The sequence below is a fragment of the Macaca fascicularis genome, chromosome 7 (assembly GCF_037993035.2).
Source record: "Macaca fascicularis isolate 582-1 chromosome 7, T2T-MFA8v1.1".
In the NCBI taxonomy this organism is placed as follows: Eukaryota; Metazoa; Chordata; class Mammalia; order Primates; family Cercopithecidae; genus Macaca; species Macaca fascicularis.
Window position 1 is genome coordinate 89,800,511 of NC_088381.1, and position 20,476 is coordinate 89,820,986.

Consider the following 20,476-nt stretch of genomic DNA (forward strand, 5'->3'; position numbering starts at 1 on the left):
ATTGGCTGACAAGATCCTGACAACAACACAATGAGAGCTGCACTCCTTGCAAGTCTTTACCAGTAACTGTTGATTCTGTTCTCTGGAAATTCTTTAAACCTAGAATCAGATACAAAAACTGAACTCTGGGTCCATAATCCTCATTTGTCCTTGAAGTATGAGGCTGGTGGCAAGAGTAACTGTGTTTCTGACCTTTGGTAAGTGCTCTGGGTCTACCTAGGGAGGGCTTCAGAGGACAAGGGACCCCGAAGGGTGGTTTGCCCTCTATGCTCCCTGTGCTTTTTCCAGCATACTAGATATAATTGAGAACCGTTCTGTGCATTTGTCTAGGAAGTACATACATCTACATACCAGGCCAGATCACAACCATAATCCCAGAAGAGCCCTTGGCAGTATTCGATTGTATGAAATCTATGGGTTTATTAAGTCAGAAGCCCATGGAATACAGCCTAGAGAGTCTATTATTATTGGCATGTATCTTTGGTCTTTATAATCAAACCAATGCTATTTTTTGTGTTCTCGCAGGACATAAAACTTTTGGAGCGTTAAGGGAGTGTTGTATCCTTGATCCACAGAATTACCTTGGTTTGAGAGTCAGGAGTTAATCTGATTTTCTTGACCCCTTAGGGACTATAATTGATGCTAAGACCACTCAGCCCACCTCCATGGATTGCGCTGAAGGAAGAGCTGCAAACTTGCCTTGTAATCACTCTACCATCAGTGGAAGTGAGTACATACATTGGTATCGACAGATTCACTCCCAGGGGCCACAGTATGTCATTCATGGTCTAAAAAACAATGAGACCAATGCAATGGCCTCTCTGATCATCACAGAAGACAGAAAGTCCAGCACCTTGATTCTGCCCCACGCGACGCTGAGAGACACTGCTGTATACTATTGCATCGTGAGAGTCGCACATTGGGACAGATGGGGCTGCACCTGTGCAATATCTCCCTGGTGGCAAGTGAGGAGGAGGGTAGCATTCATCTAGAGCAAAATGTCGATAGGAGTCAAAAAGTAACAAGAAAAGAGGAAAAGGAAGGGAAGGAGGGAAGGAAAGTAAATAAGGGAGATAGGATGAAGGGTAAAAAGATAGGAATAAGAACTATATTTGCTGATGTGGCTGAGAAATATGATAAAGGGGCTATAATTTGAACATAGCAATAAAATGAAGAGGGTTAAGAATTTTCACGACTCCTCTTCATGTCAAAAAAATGTTCATTTCAGTTTGTTAGTAAAAGTGAACGGATAAGGAAAATCAAGATAATTCTGCTTGTCCCAAGGCTTTTTTCCTCTGGATCCAGGGGCAAGTTCAAGCTTCAAAATGCATGCTGTTATAGTTGATCCAATTACCAGAAACAAGTTGATTTTTCTGCAAGAAAAACCTGAAATATTCCTTCTTACTAGTGCAGTAACACTAGTTACTAGAGCATGCATATTTGTGATGAAGGTTTTTCTTTTTGGAAAGAAATAAAAATCAAATGAATGTTAATTTATTTTTATTTTTCTTGAAGTGTTGAATCTATAAACGGACCTCATCGAGTTTTATTTCCTAAGCAGCACACAAATCCATCTCACCATATAAGACTCAGGTAAAGCAAAGGCGAAAGACCTACTGCATTTCCTCATTCTTCCCTGTCTCACACCACTCTTCTCAAAGAACACTGGCTTTTATACTTTAAGGTATATCATGATAGCCTGTTTAATTTCAGCTATATATCTGTGCATATAATTTTATCCAATCACACACAAACTTGCATACATACACAGTTTTGTCATGTAAATTGGATTTATTAGATTTTTTAACTTGCCATTTATTTTTCATGTAATAAAGTGTCCTAGAGAGCTTTCTATATCAGTAGAGAAGTTCACTTTATTCTTTTTGGTGCTTATTTAGTACTTTGAGACATTCCATCATATCATTGCTTTTCTATTGATGCGTATTTGTTTCTATTGCCTCACTATCATAAAGAATATTGTGTTCTACTTCTTTATAGATTCACCTTAGTTTGTGTGTGTGTGGAAGTGTTTATTTTAATGAGATTTCTGAAACTGAAATTGCTATGTCAAAAGGAAGGTGCATTTAAAATTTTTGGAAAAAGTGGTAATTTACCCTCCAAATGATAAAACTACACTCCATATAATACATATATATGTATTATTATACACATAATTATCTATCATAATTATCATATAATTAATAAATATAATACATATATGTGTTAAATAGCTTCCAACCAACAGTAGGTGAAAGAACTCATTTTACATTCTTATAAAAATTGAGAATTACTGACAGTTTTTATTTTTATTTTATTGTATTATTCTATTTTATTTTGATTCCGGGTCTCACTCTGTCACCCAGGCTGGAGTGCAGTGGCCGGATCTCAGCTCACTGCAACCTTCACCTCCCAAGCTCAAGCAATCCTCCCACCTCAGCCTCCCAAGTAGCTGGGACTACAGGCACACACCACCACTCCTGGCTACTTTCTGTAGAGACAGAGCCTTGCCATGTTGTTCAGTCTGGTCTCAAAACTCCTGAGCTCAAGAGATCTGCCAGCCTTGGCCTCCCAGAGTGCTGGGATTGTAGGCATCAGTCACCACACCCAGCCCAGTTTTTAATAATCCAAAGTTATATTATCTTTGGTCATTTTCCTGATTCCTAGTGTTTTTGAGCAACTTTTTTCTACATGTATTGGCACTTTTTCATTTGGCAATATGCTTATTCCTACCTTTTGAACATTTTTCTATTTAGTTGTTTTCCTTTCTCTTTTTATTTGTAAGAATTAGCTTCATACCTTAAATAATACATTATTTTATATTTGTTGAATATTTTATTCTAACAGTACCTTTTTTCTTGCGTATTTTTAATGCAGTTTTAAATTTTTACATGGTTTAATCTATCAAGTATTCCTTTCCTTTAGGCCTTGAAAGTCAATATGTTTATAGGAAATTCCTAAGTATATTACATATTTTAATATTCATTACCATTTGGTTGAGAATTATTTTGAGATGCATGTTACAGATTAGAAAACTGAGTCTTAACGAGATTTAAAAATCTGCTAATATTCACAGTATTAATAAGTTAGCATCAATTTTAAATTTACTTTTAAACTTGAGATTGTCAAACACTAAAATCTGAACACACATTGTTTAACCTCATCTTACTGGAAGCAGTCACAAGAAGAAAACTCCAAAATAATGAATCAAATAAAGCATCAGTGGAATGGATTATAGTTACCATGCAAGACACATGTTAGAGCAAAAGGTCAGGAATGTTAGGGTAGAAATTGTGTTATGAGTTGAGAAAATCAATGGTCCTTAATCATAAAGAAAGGTAATGCTAGTCCCCTAAATATTCAAATAGCAGTCAAAATGTGTGTTTTGATCGCGGAAGAACTCTAACGCATCCTCAGCTTCAACAGAGGCTTCAACACAGGCTTCAACACGTTCCTTCTTTTACTACTGGGTCACATCAAACAAGATCTAGAAGAGACAGACTTGTATGACTATCCTCCTTCTGCTTGGAAATACTGCATTGAAGAGGGTCAGGATTTTAAATTAATGTGACCAGTACTTTACTCCTGATCTTTCTCCTTCTCACTGCCAACATGTTGCTTCTGTTACCTTTTGTCATTCAATTGACAGCATCTCATTCTTTCAGAATCTCTGCCCATAGCCTCAGAGTTATCTTTGACTCTTATTTCTTCTTTCACTATTCACGTCGAATCCATCAAGAAATTCAGTTGGCCCTAACTAAAAGATTGACCTAAAGTTTGACCACTGCTATCTCTTTGGTCAAGCCACCCCCATCTCAATGAATTACTGTAATAGCCTTCTAAATGGTTTCCCTGCTCGTCCTCCTACAGAACATTCTTAATACAGCAGCCAATGAGAGCTTTCAAATATAGATAGGTCACTCATCTGCTCGAATCATTGCAATAGCTTCCCATTTCTCTTAGAGTAACATCAGAGTACTTACAGTGATCTGTAAGAATGCATGATCTATCTCTCGTTACGTTTTAAAAACACCAACAGAAAAATAACGTTGGCAACCCCATATTCTATACCAGTAAAAATATCACAAAGAAATTATACTAAAATAAAGACATTCTCAAATGGAAAACTGAGAGAATTCATTGTGAGTAGACCTGCTATAAAGAAGTCCTAAAGGAAGTTATTCAGGCTGAAGGGAAAGGATACCAGAGGAAAATCTGTAACTTCAAATACGAAGGAAGAACAACAGAAATAGTAAACATGTGATAAGATACAAGAAACTAGTTTTCATTTCTCTTTTACAATCAGCTTTATTGAGTTATAATTTATATACAAAAACTATACATATTTAATACATGCAATTTGATGAGTTTGGACATATGCATACAACTGTGAAATGATCATCGCAATCAAGAAAAAAGACATGTTTGTCACCTCTAAAAGTTTCCTTGTGACTCTTTGTTTTTGTTGTTATTGCTACTGTTTTTGTTGTAAGAAAAATTAACATGAGATTTACCATCAATAAATTTTCCTGTGCACAAGCCTATATTGTTTACTATGGGCACTATGTTGTATAGCAGATCTTTAGAACTGATTTTTACACAACTAAAACTTTAAAACCATTGAACAACAACTCCCACTTTCTCCCTCCCCTCAGTCCCTGGAAACCATTATTTTATTCTCTGCTTCTATGAATTTGACTAGTTTAGATACCTCAAATAAGTGTAATCATGCATTATTTGTCCATCTGTGACTGGGTTATTTCATCTAGCATAATCTCCTCCAAGGTCAATTCTGTTGTCATGAATGGCAGGATGTTATTCTTTTTCAAGGCTGAGTAATATTTAATTGTGTGAATGTACCACAATTTATTTATCTGTCACTTAACTTTCTTTTCCATATTTTGCATATTATAAAACCACATGAAGAAGAATAAAATTGATCACCATACACAAAAACTTACTCAAAATGAATTAAAGACTTAAGCATGATACCAGAAGGTGTGAAACTACTAGAAGAACATGTAGAGAAAAAGCTTCATAATATTGGCCTTGACAATGATTTCTTGGGTATGACACCAAAGACACAGACAACAAAAGCAAAAATAGACCCATAATATTACATCAAACTAAAAAGCTTCTGTACAACAATGGAGCAATTTATGGAAAGGGAGAAATATTTGCAAACCATATATTGATAAGTGGCTAATATACAAAATATGTAAGGAACCCTAAAACTCAGTAACAACAACAACAACAACAAAATTTTTTTAATGGGCAAAAGACTCAAAAAGACATTTCTCCCAAGAAGACAGACAAATAGCCAACAGGCATATGAAAAGGTATTCAGTATCACTAATCTTCAGGGAAATGCACATCAAAACTAAAATGAGATATCACTTCACAAATGTTAAGATGACCCTTATTTTTTAAAAAGTTAAGTATAGGTAAGGCTGTGGCAAAACTGAAATCCTTGTACAATGTTGTTGGGAATGTAAAATGGTGCAGCTGCTATAGAAAATATTATGGAGGTTCCTTTAAAAATTTTAAATAGAACGACCATGTAATCCAGCAACCCCACCTCTGGGTATATATCCAAGAGAATTGAAATCAGGATCTCAAATAGATATCTGTATTTCCATGTTAATTTAAGCATTATTCACAATAATTTCTCTTCTTAATTTCTTTAAAATGCATAGACTGTTGAAATAAAATGTTATAAAATTCCCCATTGGAGTTTTCGAAGTCTAAAGACAGAAGGCATCTGCCAACCATAACATGGAGGAATGAGGGTGAAATAACCTATATACAATTTCTATAGTTTTCATGAAACAGTATAATAAATATAAACAGACTGTGAAAGATTAAGTAGTAAGCATAGTAGTAATAGGCAATCCTAATAGAAACCACTAAAAACATGATGCAAAAAGAAATAGTCAAAAATCAAATAGATATATTGTAATAGAATAATAAGAGACCAAAACAAAGGGCAGAAGTGGAAAATGAATACTGAAGTAATAGACTGAAATACAACCATATTAATACATGAAATGAAATGGTCTAACATTACATGAAATGTAAATGGTCTAAACACTGATATTTAAAGACAGAAATCATCAGTATGGATTTTTTTTTTAAAGAAGACCCATCTACATACAAACTCACTTTAAATACAATGACAAAGATTAAAAGTAAAAGAATGGAAAAAATATCCTTGAAAACACTAATCAAAAGAAATCTGGAAAGGCTATGTTAACATCAGACAAATGGGACTTCAGAAAAAGAAATATTAAAGAAATAAAGTGAAACATTACACAATTATAAAATGGTGGCTTCACTAAAAAAATGTTTAAAGTGCTTGTACCTACTAACAGAGTTTCAAAATATTTGAAGCTAAAATTGTTATAACTAAAAGAAAAATAGACAAAACCACTATTACACTTGGAGACTTAAACCCTTTGTGTTCAGTAAATAATAGACTAAGTATTACAGTTAGAGAATCAGCAAAGATGCAGCAGACCTGCTCAACACTATTATATTGACATTTATGAAACACTCCACTAAATAACGGAAAGCACATAAAGCCATGCTTAGAGGAAAATTTATACAGTAAACATTTACATTAGAAAAAGAAAAAAGGTTCAAATCAATAATTTTATTTCCTTCTTGTGTGTGTCCCCAGTGATGACGTCCTACATAGAAAAAAAAAATAATCCTAGCAATCCAAGAAACTCTGTTTTTGAGTTCAGGCAAACAAGAGTGTTTTCTGCTGTTACTGCACCAGGTACCCAACTGGAAAATGATACGTCTCATATTTTATGTTGCTCTCTTATGCTCAAAGATTAAAATGAGATTAATTCTATTTACATCACATGTCACAGTTCTGGAGGAGGTTATGAGCCTTCCTATTACAGTAATGATATCAGAAAGGGTATAAAGTAAGTTTAGTCCTTCATCTTTTAAAAAAATAGCAGTTATGAAGATGGTTTGCCACGAAATGAATTCTGTTACACACATGATGAATTATATAGGACATTATAGGGTACCTTACAATACAATCTGTATATTTTCACACTAGTTGAGATATCACTAATTATTAAATGGAACTATGCTACTATGTTTTTCCTTAGCTTTTCAAGGGATAAGCACAAGAATATTCAAGTTATGCAGTGGGTCAAGCCTAAGAATAAATGGGAAAGCTGATAGAATAAAGAAAGACTCAGGCTAGGTTCTGGACTAGCTGAGACTAACATATATTAAGTCCATAAGTGCAGAATGAACTGGATGTGAGGAGTGTATAACCCTTCTCAATTTCAACGTGCCCACCTTTTGCTTTATTTTTCGCTGAATGCATCTCAATATAACAATGTAACAACACACTGACATCTCATTTAACTGTCAGAAGCATTATAGGACACAACAGAGGGAACAATCCGCTTTTCTGTGTCCTATTTGATCTTTGAGAGTATAAAAATCTGATTTTTTTCTGTGGGCAGGTATAGAGGGAGTATATGATAATTTTGTGTACTTTCTGCTCCATTTTTCTGTAAACCTAAAACTCCTCTAAAAGAGTCAATTAAACTGTCAAAAATCCATTTTAATGTAGAAGCTAAAAAGAAAAAAGAAAAATCAATCCAATGAGCTCAATCTCATAGAAAATATTTATTACAACCAGCTTGGATTATTTCCTACTTTCCTGCCTTACATACTCTCTTCAACTTTTTGCGTTGGTGCTTCTTTGGTTGTGTTTTTATTATGCAGCATGCATTATGTAAAATTGTGCATATGTTACATAATTTAATGATACTAACATGAAAGTAGAAATAACTTCTGTTAGGAAAAGCAATATAATAAGTAATTTAAGAGAATAAGTTTATGGGTTGGATAGGGTGTGTAGAACTCTCAACTCTGTCGTTATTTGAATTATAGTAGAAAAGTTAATAAATGTCTTAAATTTCAATTTTATCATCTTCTTACAGGAGATCATCATGATCACCCTATTGGAAGTTGTTCCAATTATAAAATAAGAAAATATCTTTCAAGAGCTTATCTCAGATTCTAGCACAATGTAAACATTTAATAAATTATTATAGGTAAAGAAATGGAGGCCCAGAAAACATAACGAATTCTGCTCGTAATCAGAAATCTAGTACATTATAGAAAGAACACTGAGTTTTGAAATCCTAGCTATAAAATTTAAGCCAAGTATCTTCAACTTGTGATATCACTAACCTAGCCTCTTGAATACATTTACTGGGAGTAAAAGATGAGCAGAATAGAGAAAAGTAGAGGGAAAGAGAGAAACCAGGGGAAGCACTTTGAAACCACCAAACACATATTATCTCTTCAAGTATTCAGTCACACAGATAGGCATACTCCTTGATGGCCATTTGTACCAGGGCTGCAGGACTTAATAAAAGAGAACCTAGAAAAACATTCTGTAATCTTCAATTGATTTGTTGCCCTAGATCTGGTCCACATCTCTCTACAAGGTTATAAATGTCATGTTCTTTTCAGTTGTTTCCCCTCGTATTAATGAAATGGAAAATCCTTTCTCTTCTGTCCTGACAGGGTCCTGATTATTAACTGGCATTACAATATTTTTCCTCCTATTGTTATACAAACTGTGTGTAAAGTATTCTCTTTATTCTCAAGACTATGATTTAATCCAATTAGTAAGAGGGAAGATCAGGATAGTTAGCTTGACTTTTCCATTATTCAGTAAACAGGCATTTATATAAATGAAGTGGGAGACTGGCAGTTTACTCCTATACTGTGCAAGCTTCCTTTCATTAAGACCTCAGTGTCTCACAGCTTCTCATGACTCTTCTCTCTCCCACTGTCACCTTCTATAGCAGCGGGCTCTTTCCTGGCAGATCTTAATGTGGGAACTAAAAAAGGATTGATGTGTACCACATATTACCACAGACAGATTGATAGGGTCAAGCTAGAAAGAATTATGTAGAAAAACGCGGTGATAGAAGCAAAAGGCAGAATGGGATGTACAGTTGAGCCAGAAAATTCAAGGCAAGAAAAGATAACAGAGATTGAATGTCCATAAATGTCCTTATTTCTGTGCTAGGGCTCTGTGACTGCAGGTACAACACAGAACACATGAAATCCTAAGGAAAGAGTGTACGTACTGGGCGTTGGAGAGCTGTGAGTGCCATCAGAACTTCCTGAGTTTCTTCTAAATGTCCTTTCTTCAGTAGGTAAATCTCTGAATCACCTGTGGGTTGAGTGAAGAATTATCTAAAGGGCTGAATCTTTCTCTTCTTACCTTTTCTCTAGTCAGTGCCAGACTTTAGGGTATGTGTCCTCTGGGATCACAGACCTCATTGAAAACAAGTCCCAGTATCCTAGTATGGCTTCCATTCTAGTGGGAATGGCGAGCCAGGCCCCCACTATGCTCCTGTCCTGGGGATGAATGCTCACTGAGGCTCTGCAGTACCTCTATGCCATGGCTCTCCTTTAGTCCTGGAAACAGCATTCAGACCCCACAGTCTCTCATAGCAGCCACTCAGGATCTTACAGCCAGCTCAGCAACAAACAAAAACATAGTGTGGGGCTCATAGCATCCCTTCTAAAGACTAGATTTTCTGATTCCAGGTACAAGATTCTTGTGACAAATGACAAAAACGATTTGTCAATTCTTCCGAACAGAAGGTCCAGGAACCCTAACCTCCCAGTGTGAACCAGAGAGATGCTGTTGTATATGACTATGCTCTGAAAGGCATGAGAGTGACAAATGAGGCTGCTACCATGTGATAGCCCCATGACAAGAATAAAAAGGATGGCAGCCTTGGAAGCCAGTTGAAGAAAACATACCTAAAACACACTAGAAAGAACAGAATGCTTACTCTTTCTTTTTGATAAGAAAGCCCATCTTTCATATGCTTCCTTGGTCTAGGGGCCAGGTAACAACAATAATGATGATAATGATATTAAAATACATCATTTAATATCATTTTCATTAGTAATAAATAAAAACAAGATCAATTAAGTAAGCCTGAAATTCAAGTAATTAGAATAAAAAATAAATCTACGGAAATCATGAAAATTGTATAGATAAATGTATAAGCATAATTAAATGATGAGAAAAAAGTAGAATCTCCTTCAGTTCTGCTCTGATCTTAGATATTTCTTGCTTTCTGCTAGCTTTTTAATGTGTTTGCTCTTACTTGTCTAGTTCTTTTAATTGTGATGTTAGAGTGTCAATTTTAGATCTTTCCAGCTTTCTCTTGTGGGCATTTGGTGCCATAAATTTCCCTCTACACACTGTTTTAAATGTGTCCCAGAGATTCTGGTATGTTGTATCTTTGTTCTCATTGGTTTCAAAGAACATCTTTATTTCTGCCTTCATTTCGTTATGTCCCAGTAGTCATTCAGGAGCAGGTTGTTCAGTTTCCATGTAGTTGAGCGGTTTTGATTGAGTTTCTTAGTCCTGAGTTCTAGTTTGATTGCACTGTGGTCTGAGGAGACAGTTTGTTATAATTTCTGTTCTTGTACATTTGCTGAGGAGTGCTTTACTTCCAATTATGTGGTCAATTTTGGAATAAGTGTGATGTGGTGCTGAGAAGAATGTATATTCTGTTGATTTGGGGTGGAGAGTTCTGTAGATGTCTATTAGGTCTGCTTGCTGCAGAGATGAGTTCAATTCTTGGATATCCTTGTTAACTTTCTGTCTCATTGATCTGTCTAATGTTGACATTAGACAGTCTCCCATTATTATTGTATGGGAGTCTAAGTCTCTTTGTAAGTCTCTAAGGACTTGTTTTACGAATCTGGGTGCTCCTGTATTGGGTGCATATATATTTAGGATAGTTAGCTCTTCCTGTTGAATTGATCCCTTTACCATTATGTAATGGCCTTCTTTGTCTCTTTTGATCTTTGATGGTTTAAAGTCTGTTTTATCAGAGACTAGGATTGCAACCCCTGCTTTTTTTTGTTCTCCATTTGCTTGGTAGATCTTCCTCCATCCCTTTATTTTGAGCCTATGTATGTCTCTGCGTGTGAGATGGGTCTCCTGAATACAGCAGACTGATGGGTCTTGACTCTTTATCCCGTTTGCCAGTCTGTGTCTTTTAATTGGAGCATTTAGTCCATTTACATTTAAGGTTAATATTGTTATGTGTGAACTTGATCCTGCCATCATGATATTAACTGGTTATTTTGCTTGTTAGTTGATGCAGTTTCTTTCTAGCCTCGATGGTCTTTACATTTTGACATGTTTTTAAAATGGCTGGTACCGGTTGTTCCTTTCCCTGTTTAGTGCTTCCTTCAGGGTCTCTTGTAAGGCAGGCCTGTTGGTGACAAAATCTCTAAGCATTTGCTTATCTGTAAAGGATTTTATTTCTCCTTCACTTATGAAACTTAGTTTGGCTGGATATGAAATTTTGGGTTGAAAATTCTTTTCTTTAAGAATGTTGAATATCGGCCCCCACTCTCTTCTGGCTTGTGGAGTTTCTGCCGAGAGATCTGCTGTTAGTCTGATGGGCTTCCCTTTGTGAGTAACCCGACCTTTCTCTCTGGCTGCCCTTAAGATTTTTTCCTTCATTTCAACTTTAGTGAATCTGGCAATGATGTGTCTTAGAGTTGCTCTTCTCAAGGAGTATCTTTGTGGCATTCTCTGTATTTCCTGAATTTGAATGTTGGCCTGCCCTACTAGGTTGGGGAAGTTCTCCTGGATGACATCCTGAAGAGTGTTTTCCAACTTGGTTCCATTTTCCCCCTCACTTTCAGGCACCGCAATCAGACGTAGATTTGGTCTTTTTACATAATCCCATACTTCTTGCAGGCTTTGTTCATTTCTTTTTCTTCTTTTTTCTTTAGATTTCTCTTCTCGCTTCATTTCATTCATTTGATCCTCAGTGGCTGATACTATTTCTTCCAGTTGATCGAGTTGGTTACTGAAGCTTGTGCATTTGTCACTTATTTCTCATGTCATGGTTTTCATCTCTGTCAGTTCGTTTATGGCCTTCTCTGCATTAATTATTCTAGTTATCAATTCTTCCACTCTTTTTTCAAAATTTTTAGTTTCTTTGCTCTGGGTACGTAATTCCTCCTTTAGCTCTGAGAAGTTTGATGGACTGAAGCCTTCTTCTCTCATCTCGTCAAAGTCATTGTCCGTCCAGCTTTGATCCGTTGCTGGCGATGAGCTGCGTTCCTTTGGAGGGGGAGATGCGCTCTTATTTTTTGAATTTCCAGCTTTTCTGCCCTGCTTTTTCCCCATCTTTGTGGTTTTATCTGCCTCTGGTCTTTGAGGATGGTGACGTACTGATGGGGTTTTGGTGTGGGTGTCTTTCCTGTTTGCTAGTTTTCCTTCTAACAGTCAGGACCCTCAGCTGTAGGTCTGTTGGAGATTGCTTGAGGTCCACTCCAGACCCTGTTCGCCTGGGTATCAGCAGCAGAGGCTGCAGAAGATAGAATATTGCTGAACAGCAAGTGTACCTGTCTGATTCTTGCTTTTGAAGCTTCCTCTCAGGGGTGTACTCCACCGTGTGAGGTGTGGGGTGTCGGTCTGCCCCTAGTGGGGGATGTCTCCCAGTTAGGCTACTCAGGAGTCAGGGACCCACTTGAGCAGGCAGTCTGTCCGTTCTCAGATCTCAACCTCTGTGTTGGGAGATCCACTGCTCTCTTCAACACTGTCAGACAGAGTCATTTGCGTCTGCAGAGATTTCTGCTGCTTTTTGTTGTTGTTGTTGTTGTTGAGCTGTGCCCTGTCCCCAGAGGTGGAGTCTACAGAGACTGGCAGGCCTCCTTGAGCTTCTGTGAGCTCCACCCAGTTCGAGCTTCCCAGCGGCTTTGTTTACCTACTTAAGCCTCAGCAATGGCAGGTGCTCCTCCCCTAGCCTCGCTGCTGCCTTGCCGTTAGATCGCAGACTGCTGTGCTAGCAATGAGGAAGGCTCCATGAGTGTGGGACCCTCCCGGCCAGGTATGGGATATAATCTCCTGGTGTGCCCGTTTGCTAAGACCCTTGGTAAAGCGCAGTATTGGGGTGGGAGTTACCCGATTTTCCAGGTGTTGTGTGTCTCGGTTCCCTTTGCTAGGAAAAGGGATTCCCTTCCCCCTTGTGATTCCCAGGTGAGGCAATGCCTCGTCCTGCTTCAGCTCTTGCTGGTTGGGCTGCAGCAGCTGACCAGCACCGATTGTCTGGCACTCCCTAGTGAGATGAACCCAGTACCTCAATTGAAAATGCAGAAATCACCTGTCTTCTGTGTCGCTCACCCTGGGAGCTGAAGACTGGAGCTGTTCCTGTTAGACCATCTTGCTCCGCCCCCCTGTTTCCTGATTTTTTAATGATTGCCAGTCTAACTGATATGAGATGGTATCTCGTTGTGGTTTTGATTTGCATTTCTCTGATGGCGAGTGATGATGAGCATTTTTTCATGTGTTTGTTGTCTGTATGAATGTCTTCTTTTGAGGAGTGTCTGTTCATATCCTTTGCCCAGTTTTTGATGGGGTTGTTTGTTTTTTCTTATAAATTTGATTGAGTTCTTTATAGGTTCTGGATATTAGCCCTTTGTCAGATGAGTAGATTGTAAAAATTTTCTCCCACTGAATGATAGTTTTATATGTATATAATTCTGATAGACAGTTCTCTCTTAGCACTTGAAAAATATCTGGCCACTTCCTTCTGGTCTTCCTGGTTTCTATTGAGAAATATACTGTCATTGGAATTGTTTATTTCCCTTGGGTAAGTTGCCATTTTCTTTAGGCTGCTTCCAAGATTTGTTCTTTTTTTAATTTTCAGATTTCATTATGATGTGTATTGACATAATTTTTTTTAGGTATATTCTGAATAGGATGCTGTCAGCCTCCTGTATCTGTAGGGTTATGACTCTTCATAAATTCAGAAGTTTTCAGCCATTATTTCTTTGAGAACTTTTTAGCTCTATTTTCTTTTTATACTTCATACAGAATTCTGATAACAAAAATATTAAGACTTTTATTATAGAACTACAGATGTCTGAGGCTCTGATCATCTTTTTCAGTCTATTTTCGCTCTGTTGCTCAGATGGACAATTTCTCTTGTTCTGTTTTCTAATTCGCTGATTCTTTTCTCTGACCTATCCATTCTGCTGTTGAGCTTATCCAATGAGTTTTACATTTCGGTTATTTTACTTTGAGTTCTAAAATTTTCTTTCATTTCATTTTCTATCCTCTATTTCTTTGGTGAGACTTTCTATTTTAAAAATTTACTTTGAACATGTTTATAATTGCTTGTTGAGGCATTTGAAAATGATGTCTGTTTTAAAACTCTTGTCAGATAATTTTAACACTTGGGTCATCTAGGTGTTGGTGTCTGTTGATCATGTTTTCTCATTCATTTTGAGATTTTCCATGTTCTTGATACGATGTGTGATTTTTTCTGTTGAAACAAGAATGTTGTGAGAGGTATGTTGGGCAACTCTCATCTTTAAATCCAAGTTCTGGAAACCCCTTTGCAATGTCTTTTTGATGTTATTCTTTAACCATCTCATATTATTACCATTCCTACTGCTGTAGGCCCTATTCTCTACTCAATCTGAACACTGTCCATGGGAAATTTCATCTACTCAAAAGGCTTCAATTATCATTTAAACAACCTGAGTTGACTACAGATGATAAGACTAGGCTCTGGAGTTATACAGACTTGGGTTCTAAATCCTGCTTCGTCTCTTAATAGCATTGGGACTTGAATAATTTAATTTAACATCTCTAAAGCTAAATTTTCTCATATGTAAAATAAAATTAGAAACATATTAGCTTTTTATATTAGGTAACATCTTCTCTATGAGACATATAGCTGATAAATCATTTTGAAATACTTTCTTTATGATTGGAGAAAGATTTAATGTAAAGTGAATGAAGCTTAAGCTTCAGAGTCTCTTTCTTGAACAGGTACCTTTCAAGGCCCTGGGAAAGACTTTAGCACTGTGCCCACATTGTCATATATTTTGTATATTTTTCTAAAAGTAGAATATTTTAACCACTATTAGTTAAGACCCTTGTTTTCCTACTCCAATTTCACACTTTGGTGACAAAGTGACCATAAGTTTATTTGGAACCCGACTAAAGTGAATTTAAATTAGGGATGCATTTAATTTGGATTTAGTTGGATTTCTTTATATGACTCACAGTTACTTTATTATATATTTAGATGTTAGCTAGAAATATTTCACAGGCTTTGAACAAAAATGTTTAATAACTACCTTTACATTACACTATTTAGCCTCTTCTTTGCTAATGATCCATTCACAGATATTTGTTTCCTTAACTCAACATCATGATAGTCTATTGTCAGCAACTTTCCAGTATTCAAAATCGTATTCCACCTCCATAACTGGCTCTGATATACTTTTTTGCTCCTTTTTTGAGACAGAGTCTTGCTCTGTTGCCCAGCCTGAAGCATAGTGGCATGATCATTGCTCACTGCAACCTTTGCCTCCTGGCTTAAGTGATCCTCCTGACTTAGCCTCCTGAGTAGCTGGGACTACAGGTGCCACCATGCCCAGCTAATTTTTATATTTGTAATAGAGATGAGCCTTTGCCATGTTGCCCAAGCTGGGGTCAAGCACCTGGCTCAAGCAATCCTCCCACTTCAGACTTCCAAAGTGCTGGGATTATAGGTGTGAGCCACTGTGCCTGGCTTCTGATATACTTTTCTAGTTTCATTGCCCACTGCTGCAGTATCTGCACACTATGCTATCTAAACCGGATTCCTTACCTTTGGTTATATGTTTCCTTTGGAAGGAAAAGACCTTATCCAATCATTAAAGTTTTTATTAACTTCATTCTAATTGGTCACAAAATGTTTACATTTATAAAGATAAAGTAACACGCTTACTACACCAATACAATGAGGACATTAACAGCTGTGGCAGGCAGAATTCTAAGATGGTACCTAAGACGTCTGCCTTCTGGTGTACACGTCTTGTATAATCTCCTCCCTTGATTGTTGGCAGGACCCAAAATTTGATGAATGTCTCTTCTTTAATTAGGTCATATGGCAAAGGTGAAGGGATTTTGCTCATGTAAGTAAAGTCCCTAATTAGTTTCCTGTCAGTTCATCAACAGGGAGATTGTCCTTGATGGGCCCTATCCAATCAGGTGGGTTCTTTAAAAGGGTTAAGCGTTTAAAAGGCTTAGGCTTCTTCTGAGCAGAGAGCCTCCTGCTAGAGGAGTCAAGCTGCCATGAGTTCTACAGCTACAAGAAAATGAAATCTTCCAATAACTAAATGATCTTGGAAGAGGACTCCCAAGCCTCAGACGAGACTCTGACCTTAGCTGACTCTTTGATTACAGCTTTATGAGATCCAGCTTAGCTGTGCCTTACGGAAACTGTAAGATAATTAATAGGTGTTATTCTAAGTTGCTATGTCCATGGCAATTTGTTATACAGCAACGGAAAACTAATACAGACTTAATAAACTAGTTAATGAGTGTCATCAGTCATAATACTTAGGATTTATTACAGAATAAGAAAACTTAAAATGTAGTGAAGTCTCATAGCACATAGTAACTTGATAGTAACTTTCTCAAATTTGACTATATTCCTAAAAATTTACATGACATTAGCATAATGCACTGTGAATTTAAAAAATTGATCAAACATGTTTGGAGTAAAGACTGCATTATCGTGTTTTTTTCTACATAGGAAATATTACAAATGTATTGTCACATGAAGTCAATTAAGAAGTATGGAACCAAAAAATATAAAACCAAAAAATATTAATGCTGGCAAGGACGTGGAGAAAAGGGAACCCTTGTACACTGTCAGTAGGAGGGTAAACTAGTAAAACCACTATGGAGAACAGTATGGAGTTTCCTCAAAAAAACTAAAACCTGAGCTACCATAAGATCCAGCAATTTCACTGCTGGGTATATACCCAGAAGAAAGGAAATCAGTATATTGAAGAGGTATCCGCACTCCTGTTTGTTGCAGCACTGTTTACAACAGCTAAGATTTAGAAGCAATCTAAGTTTCCATCAACAGATAAAATGTGGTACATATACACAATGGAGTATTATTCGGCCATAAAAAAGAATGAGATCCTGTCATTTGCAAGAACATAGATGGAATTCTGTTATAGCTCACTTATGTGTTAAGTGACATAAGCCAGGCACAGAAAGACAAATATTTCATGTTCTCATTTATTTGTGGGATCTGAAAATCAAAACAATTGAACTCATGGACATAGAGAGTAGAAGGATGGTTACCAGAGGCTGAGAAGAGTAGTGGGGAGATGAGAAGGGAGGTGGGGATGGTTAATGAATACAACAAATATAGAAAGAATGAGTAAGACCTACTATTTGATAGCACAACAGTGTGACTATAGTCAAAATAATTTAATTGTGCATTTTAAAATAATGTACAATTACACTAAAAGTGTAACTGGATTGTTTGTAACACAAAGGATAAGTGCTTAAGGAGATGAATACCCCCTTCTCTGTGATATGATTATTTCATATTGCATGCCTATATCAAAACAGTTCATGTACCCCAAAAATATGTACACCTACTATGTACCCACAAAAATTGAAAATTTAAAAATTTAAAAATAAATAAAGTATTATAGAAGTGTGTCAGATAAATAAGTAATAAAATACATAAATTTCTGAATTTTATATTTATGGTATTTGTGTTTTAAAATTTATAGTTTGCTGTGATTTTATTTCTCACTTGAAATTATTTTTGTACCCAATTTTATTCTTATTTTTATGTTATTCTTTTAAAAATCCTTCATCTTGTAAGTTTCAGGCTTACAAACGTAAATCCTCCTTTGTACATTATCATAAATCTTTGCATTCAACACCAGAAGGGTAGGAAGGATGTGGAGGAAGTTCACAAAAATCGTGAATTTCTCCTTAGCCCTCTATTTGTCCGCTGGAGGGCGTTGTTGCCTACATTGGAAATGGCTTTTCCGTAAAAGATTAGAATAAGCTTCTTCCTTCTCTACAGGTTAAAGAGGTGTCCTTTCTGACTGAGCATTCTTTTAGACAGCGATGTATGAAGAATCTCAGACAACAGAGGCAGGCAAGTTTGTTAGGAGAGCATCTCTTACTAACAGTTTCTACAAGATCCCTAAGAAGAAGAAATCTAAATCCCTGCCATTTCTCCATAGCTTCAACCTGGAATCAAGTTACCCTGTGGTCAGATTGTGTCTGTGGGGAATCTCCTGGAAAGGTGCATGCTGCTCCCTCAGTGCTTGGCTAGATCTCAGTGTGTGTCTTGATGCTTGGTGTACTCCTGTTCCCGAGTGCGTATCATTCCATTTTACTCCCTCGTCCACAAATGGAGCATTATCTATTTGACTCTGAATACAGATATTTTGTGTTTAGCTGAGTTCAGTGACATAGCATTGGCATTTAGGAAAAACCAGTGCCCAGTGTGACCCAGCCTGACGTTCATGTCGCTGTCTCTGAAGGAGCCCCTCTGGAGCTGAGGTGCAACTATTATTGATCTTCTGTTCCACCACATCTTTTCTGATATGTGCAATACCCCAGCCAAGGACTCCAGCTTCTCCTGAAGTACATATCAGGAATTGTTGTTTCAGGAATTAATGGTTTTGAGTCTGAATTTAGGAAGAATGAAAACTCCTTCCTCCCAAGGAAACCCTCATCCCATTGGAACGACACGCTGAGTACTTCTGTGCTGAGTCCCGCATTGCCCAGGACTGCAGTGGGGGCTCCATACAAACTACCTGAGACATATAGCTTAAACAACTAAGGATCTCAGCCTCAGTTATTTTCAGGAAGTTGACTTGTTCTGTGAAAGCAAACAGTACAAAGAAAGTAGAATCCTGTCTAGCATTTACTTCCTGTGGACATCTTAGATTTAATTTATTTTCTTATTTGCCATTTCACAAAGGAAAGAGCTTGTACATGATTCTAGAAGAAACTAGACGATAGGATTTGTTATAAGCTGGAAGAGGTGATTTGCACCATGTTATTTGAGATAGTGATGGAATGAGATGACTTAAGCTTGGCCATGTGGATTGGTATAAGGCAAATCAATTTGCTTTTAGTTATTAATCTCATCTCTCAAGCAATCAGAAACCCAGAAAGAGAGTTTATTTCAAGTTGCATTAGCTACAGATTATTTTACCCAGTATCCTGACTTCAGTGAGCTACAGTCCTTTGAGGAAAGAAGCCTCTTCAAAGGACTTCAGCTCACTGATGAAAGTACTGGAGACTGGGAGACATAATTAAAGCTGACATTTAAGGATGTGTGCAAGGCAATCTTTCCAAAGACAATATAAGTAGAAAGGGAACAAAAGACTTTTTATTTTAATCTGGTGGTCCCCAGCAAAAGGCAATCTAAATTAAACAAAACATCATGGCAAAGTTCCATGTGGAATCTTGGGGTTGGTTGTTCTATGGATGACCTGCCCTTTATCAGTTCTACCCAGATTACCTCTCTCCTGTTTTTCTCTCTTTCAACTCAATTTCTCTAATACTTGTTGAGTGTCCAATAACTATTATTGATTCCTTAATCATATTTAATTATTTCTCTACACTATTCCTCATAGTGCCAATAGTAACTATTTGCAACGTTCTTGAGCAGTTAATCCAATGTTGTGTCTGTAGAACTTTTATTTCTACTTCAGTGAAAATATAGGTGTTCTCATTTTTCACCCCCTTTACCTCCAAATCCATCTACAGATAATTAGTATTAATTATGGATTCTGGGGCAAAAGCACCAACAAATTATTTTCATAACTTTTAAAAACAGCTAATTTTCTTTTAAACCATTAGAATAATCTATTAAACCTAAAAAGAAAAATATAAATAATAATTAACAATGGATAGTTTTAATAAAATATATTTAAATAAAATTAGAATTCATTTCTTTTTAAGTTTAATTAGATTACAGTATTTAAAATAAATGCTAGTTTCAACATCCATCTAGTTGATAAAGAAGCTAATCAGTGTTACTCTTTATGCAGATTCAATCTAGGATAAATGTATGCAATTTATAAGTAATGTTGTTTAATATTACAAAGTGTTCCAGCCATCATGAGCAACTATAGTGAATACTATGCTGATTCATGAGTACCTTGAAGAACCACAAATGAGTACGTAAGAGATGCAAGAAAACAGATCCTCAACATCCTTGGGAAACAGTATTTCTTTATGTACAAATCTATTGCCTCCATGCTGAGAGGAAAGATGGGGCTAGCTAATTAATTTTTTCCTTCTCTTCCCTGAAACCCTTCCACCCTCGACCCCAATTCCAAATCAGAGTCATATGAAGTCAATTAAGAAGTATGGAACCAAAAAATATAAAAATGAAAAGTGTTAATGCTGCCAAGGACATGGAAAAAAGGGAACCCTTGTACACTGTTGGTAGGAGTGTAAATTAGTATAGCCACCATGGAGAACAGTACAGAGGTTCTTCAAAAACCTAAAACCTGAGCTACTATAAGATCATATTTACTCATTTTTCTATACCATTCCTCACAGTGCCAATAGTAACTATCTGAAACGTTCTTGAGC

At 36.6% G+C, this 20,476-nt stretch overlaps 1 protein-coding gene across 1 annotated transcript in view; it reads left to right on the forward strand.

Annotated features, from left to right (window-relative positions):
- The window catches only part of LOC101925857 (T cell receptor alpha chain constant), a 487,011-nt gene continuing 466,535 nt past the window's right edge, over positions 1-20,476 (forward strand). The window contains exons 1-2 of the mRNA XM_045397467.3: positions 1-197; positions 628-726. Of these exons, the coding sequence (XP_045253402.1) occupies positions 158-197; positions 628-726 (139 nt within the window). The 5' untranslated portion in view covers positions 1-157. The remainder of the gene's footprint in view (positions 198-627; positions 727-20,476) is intronic.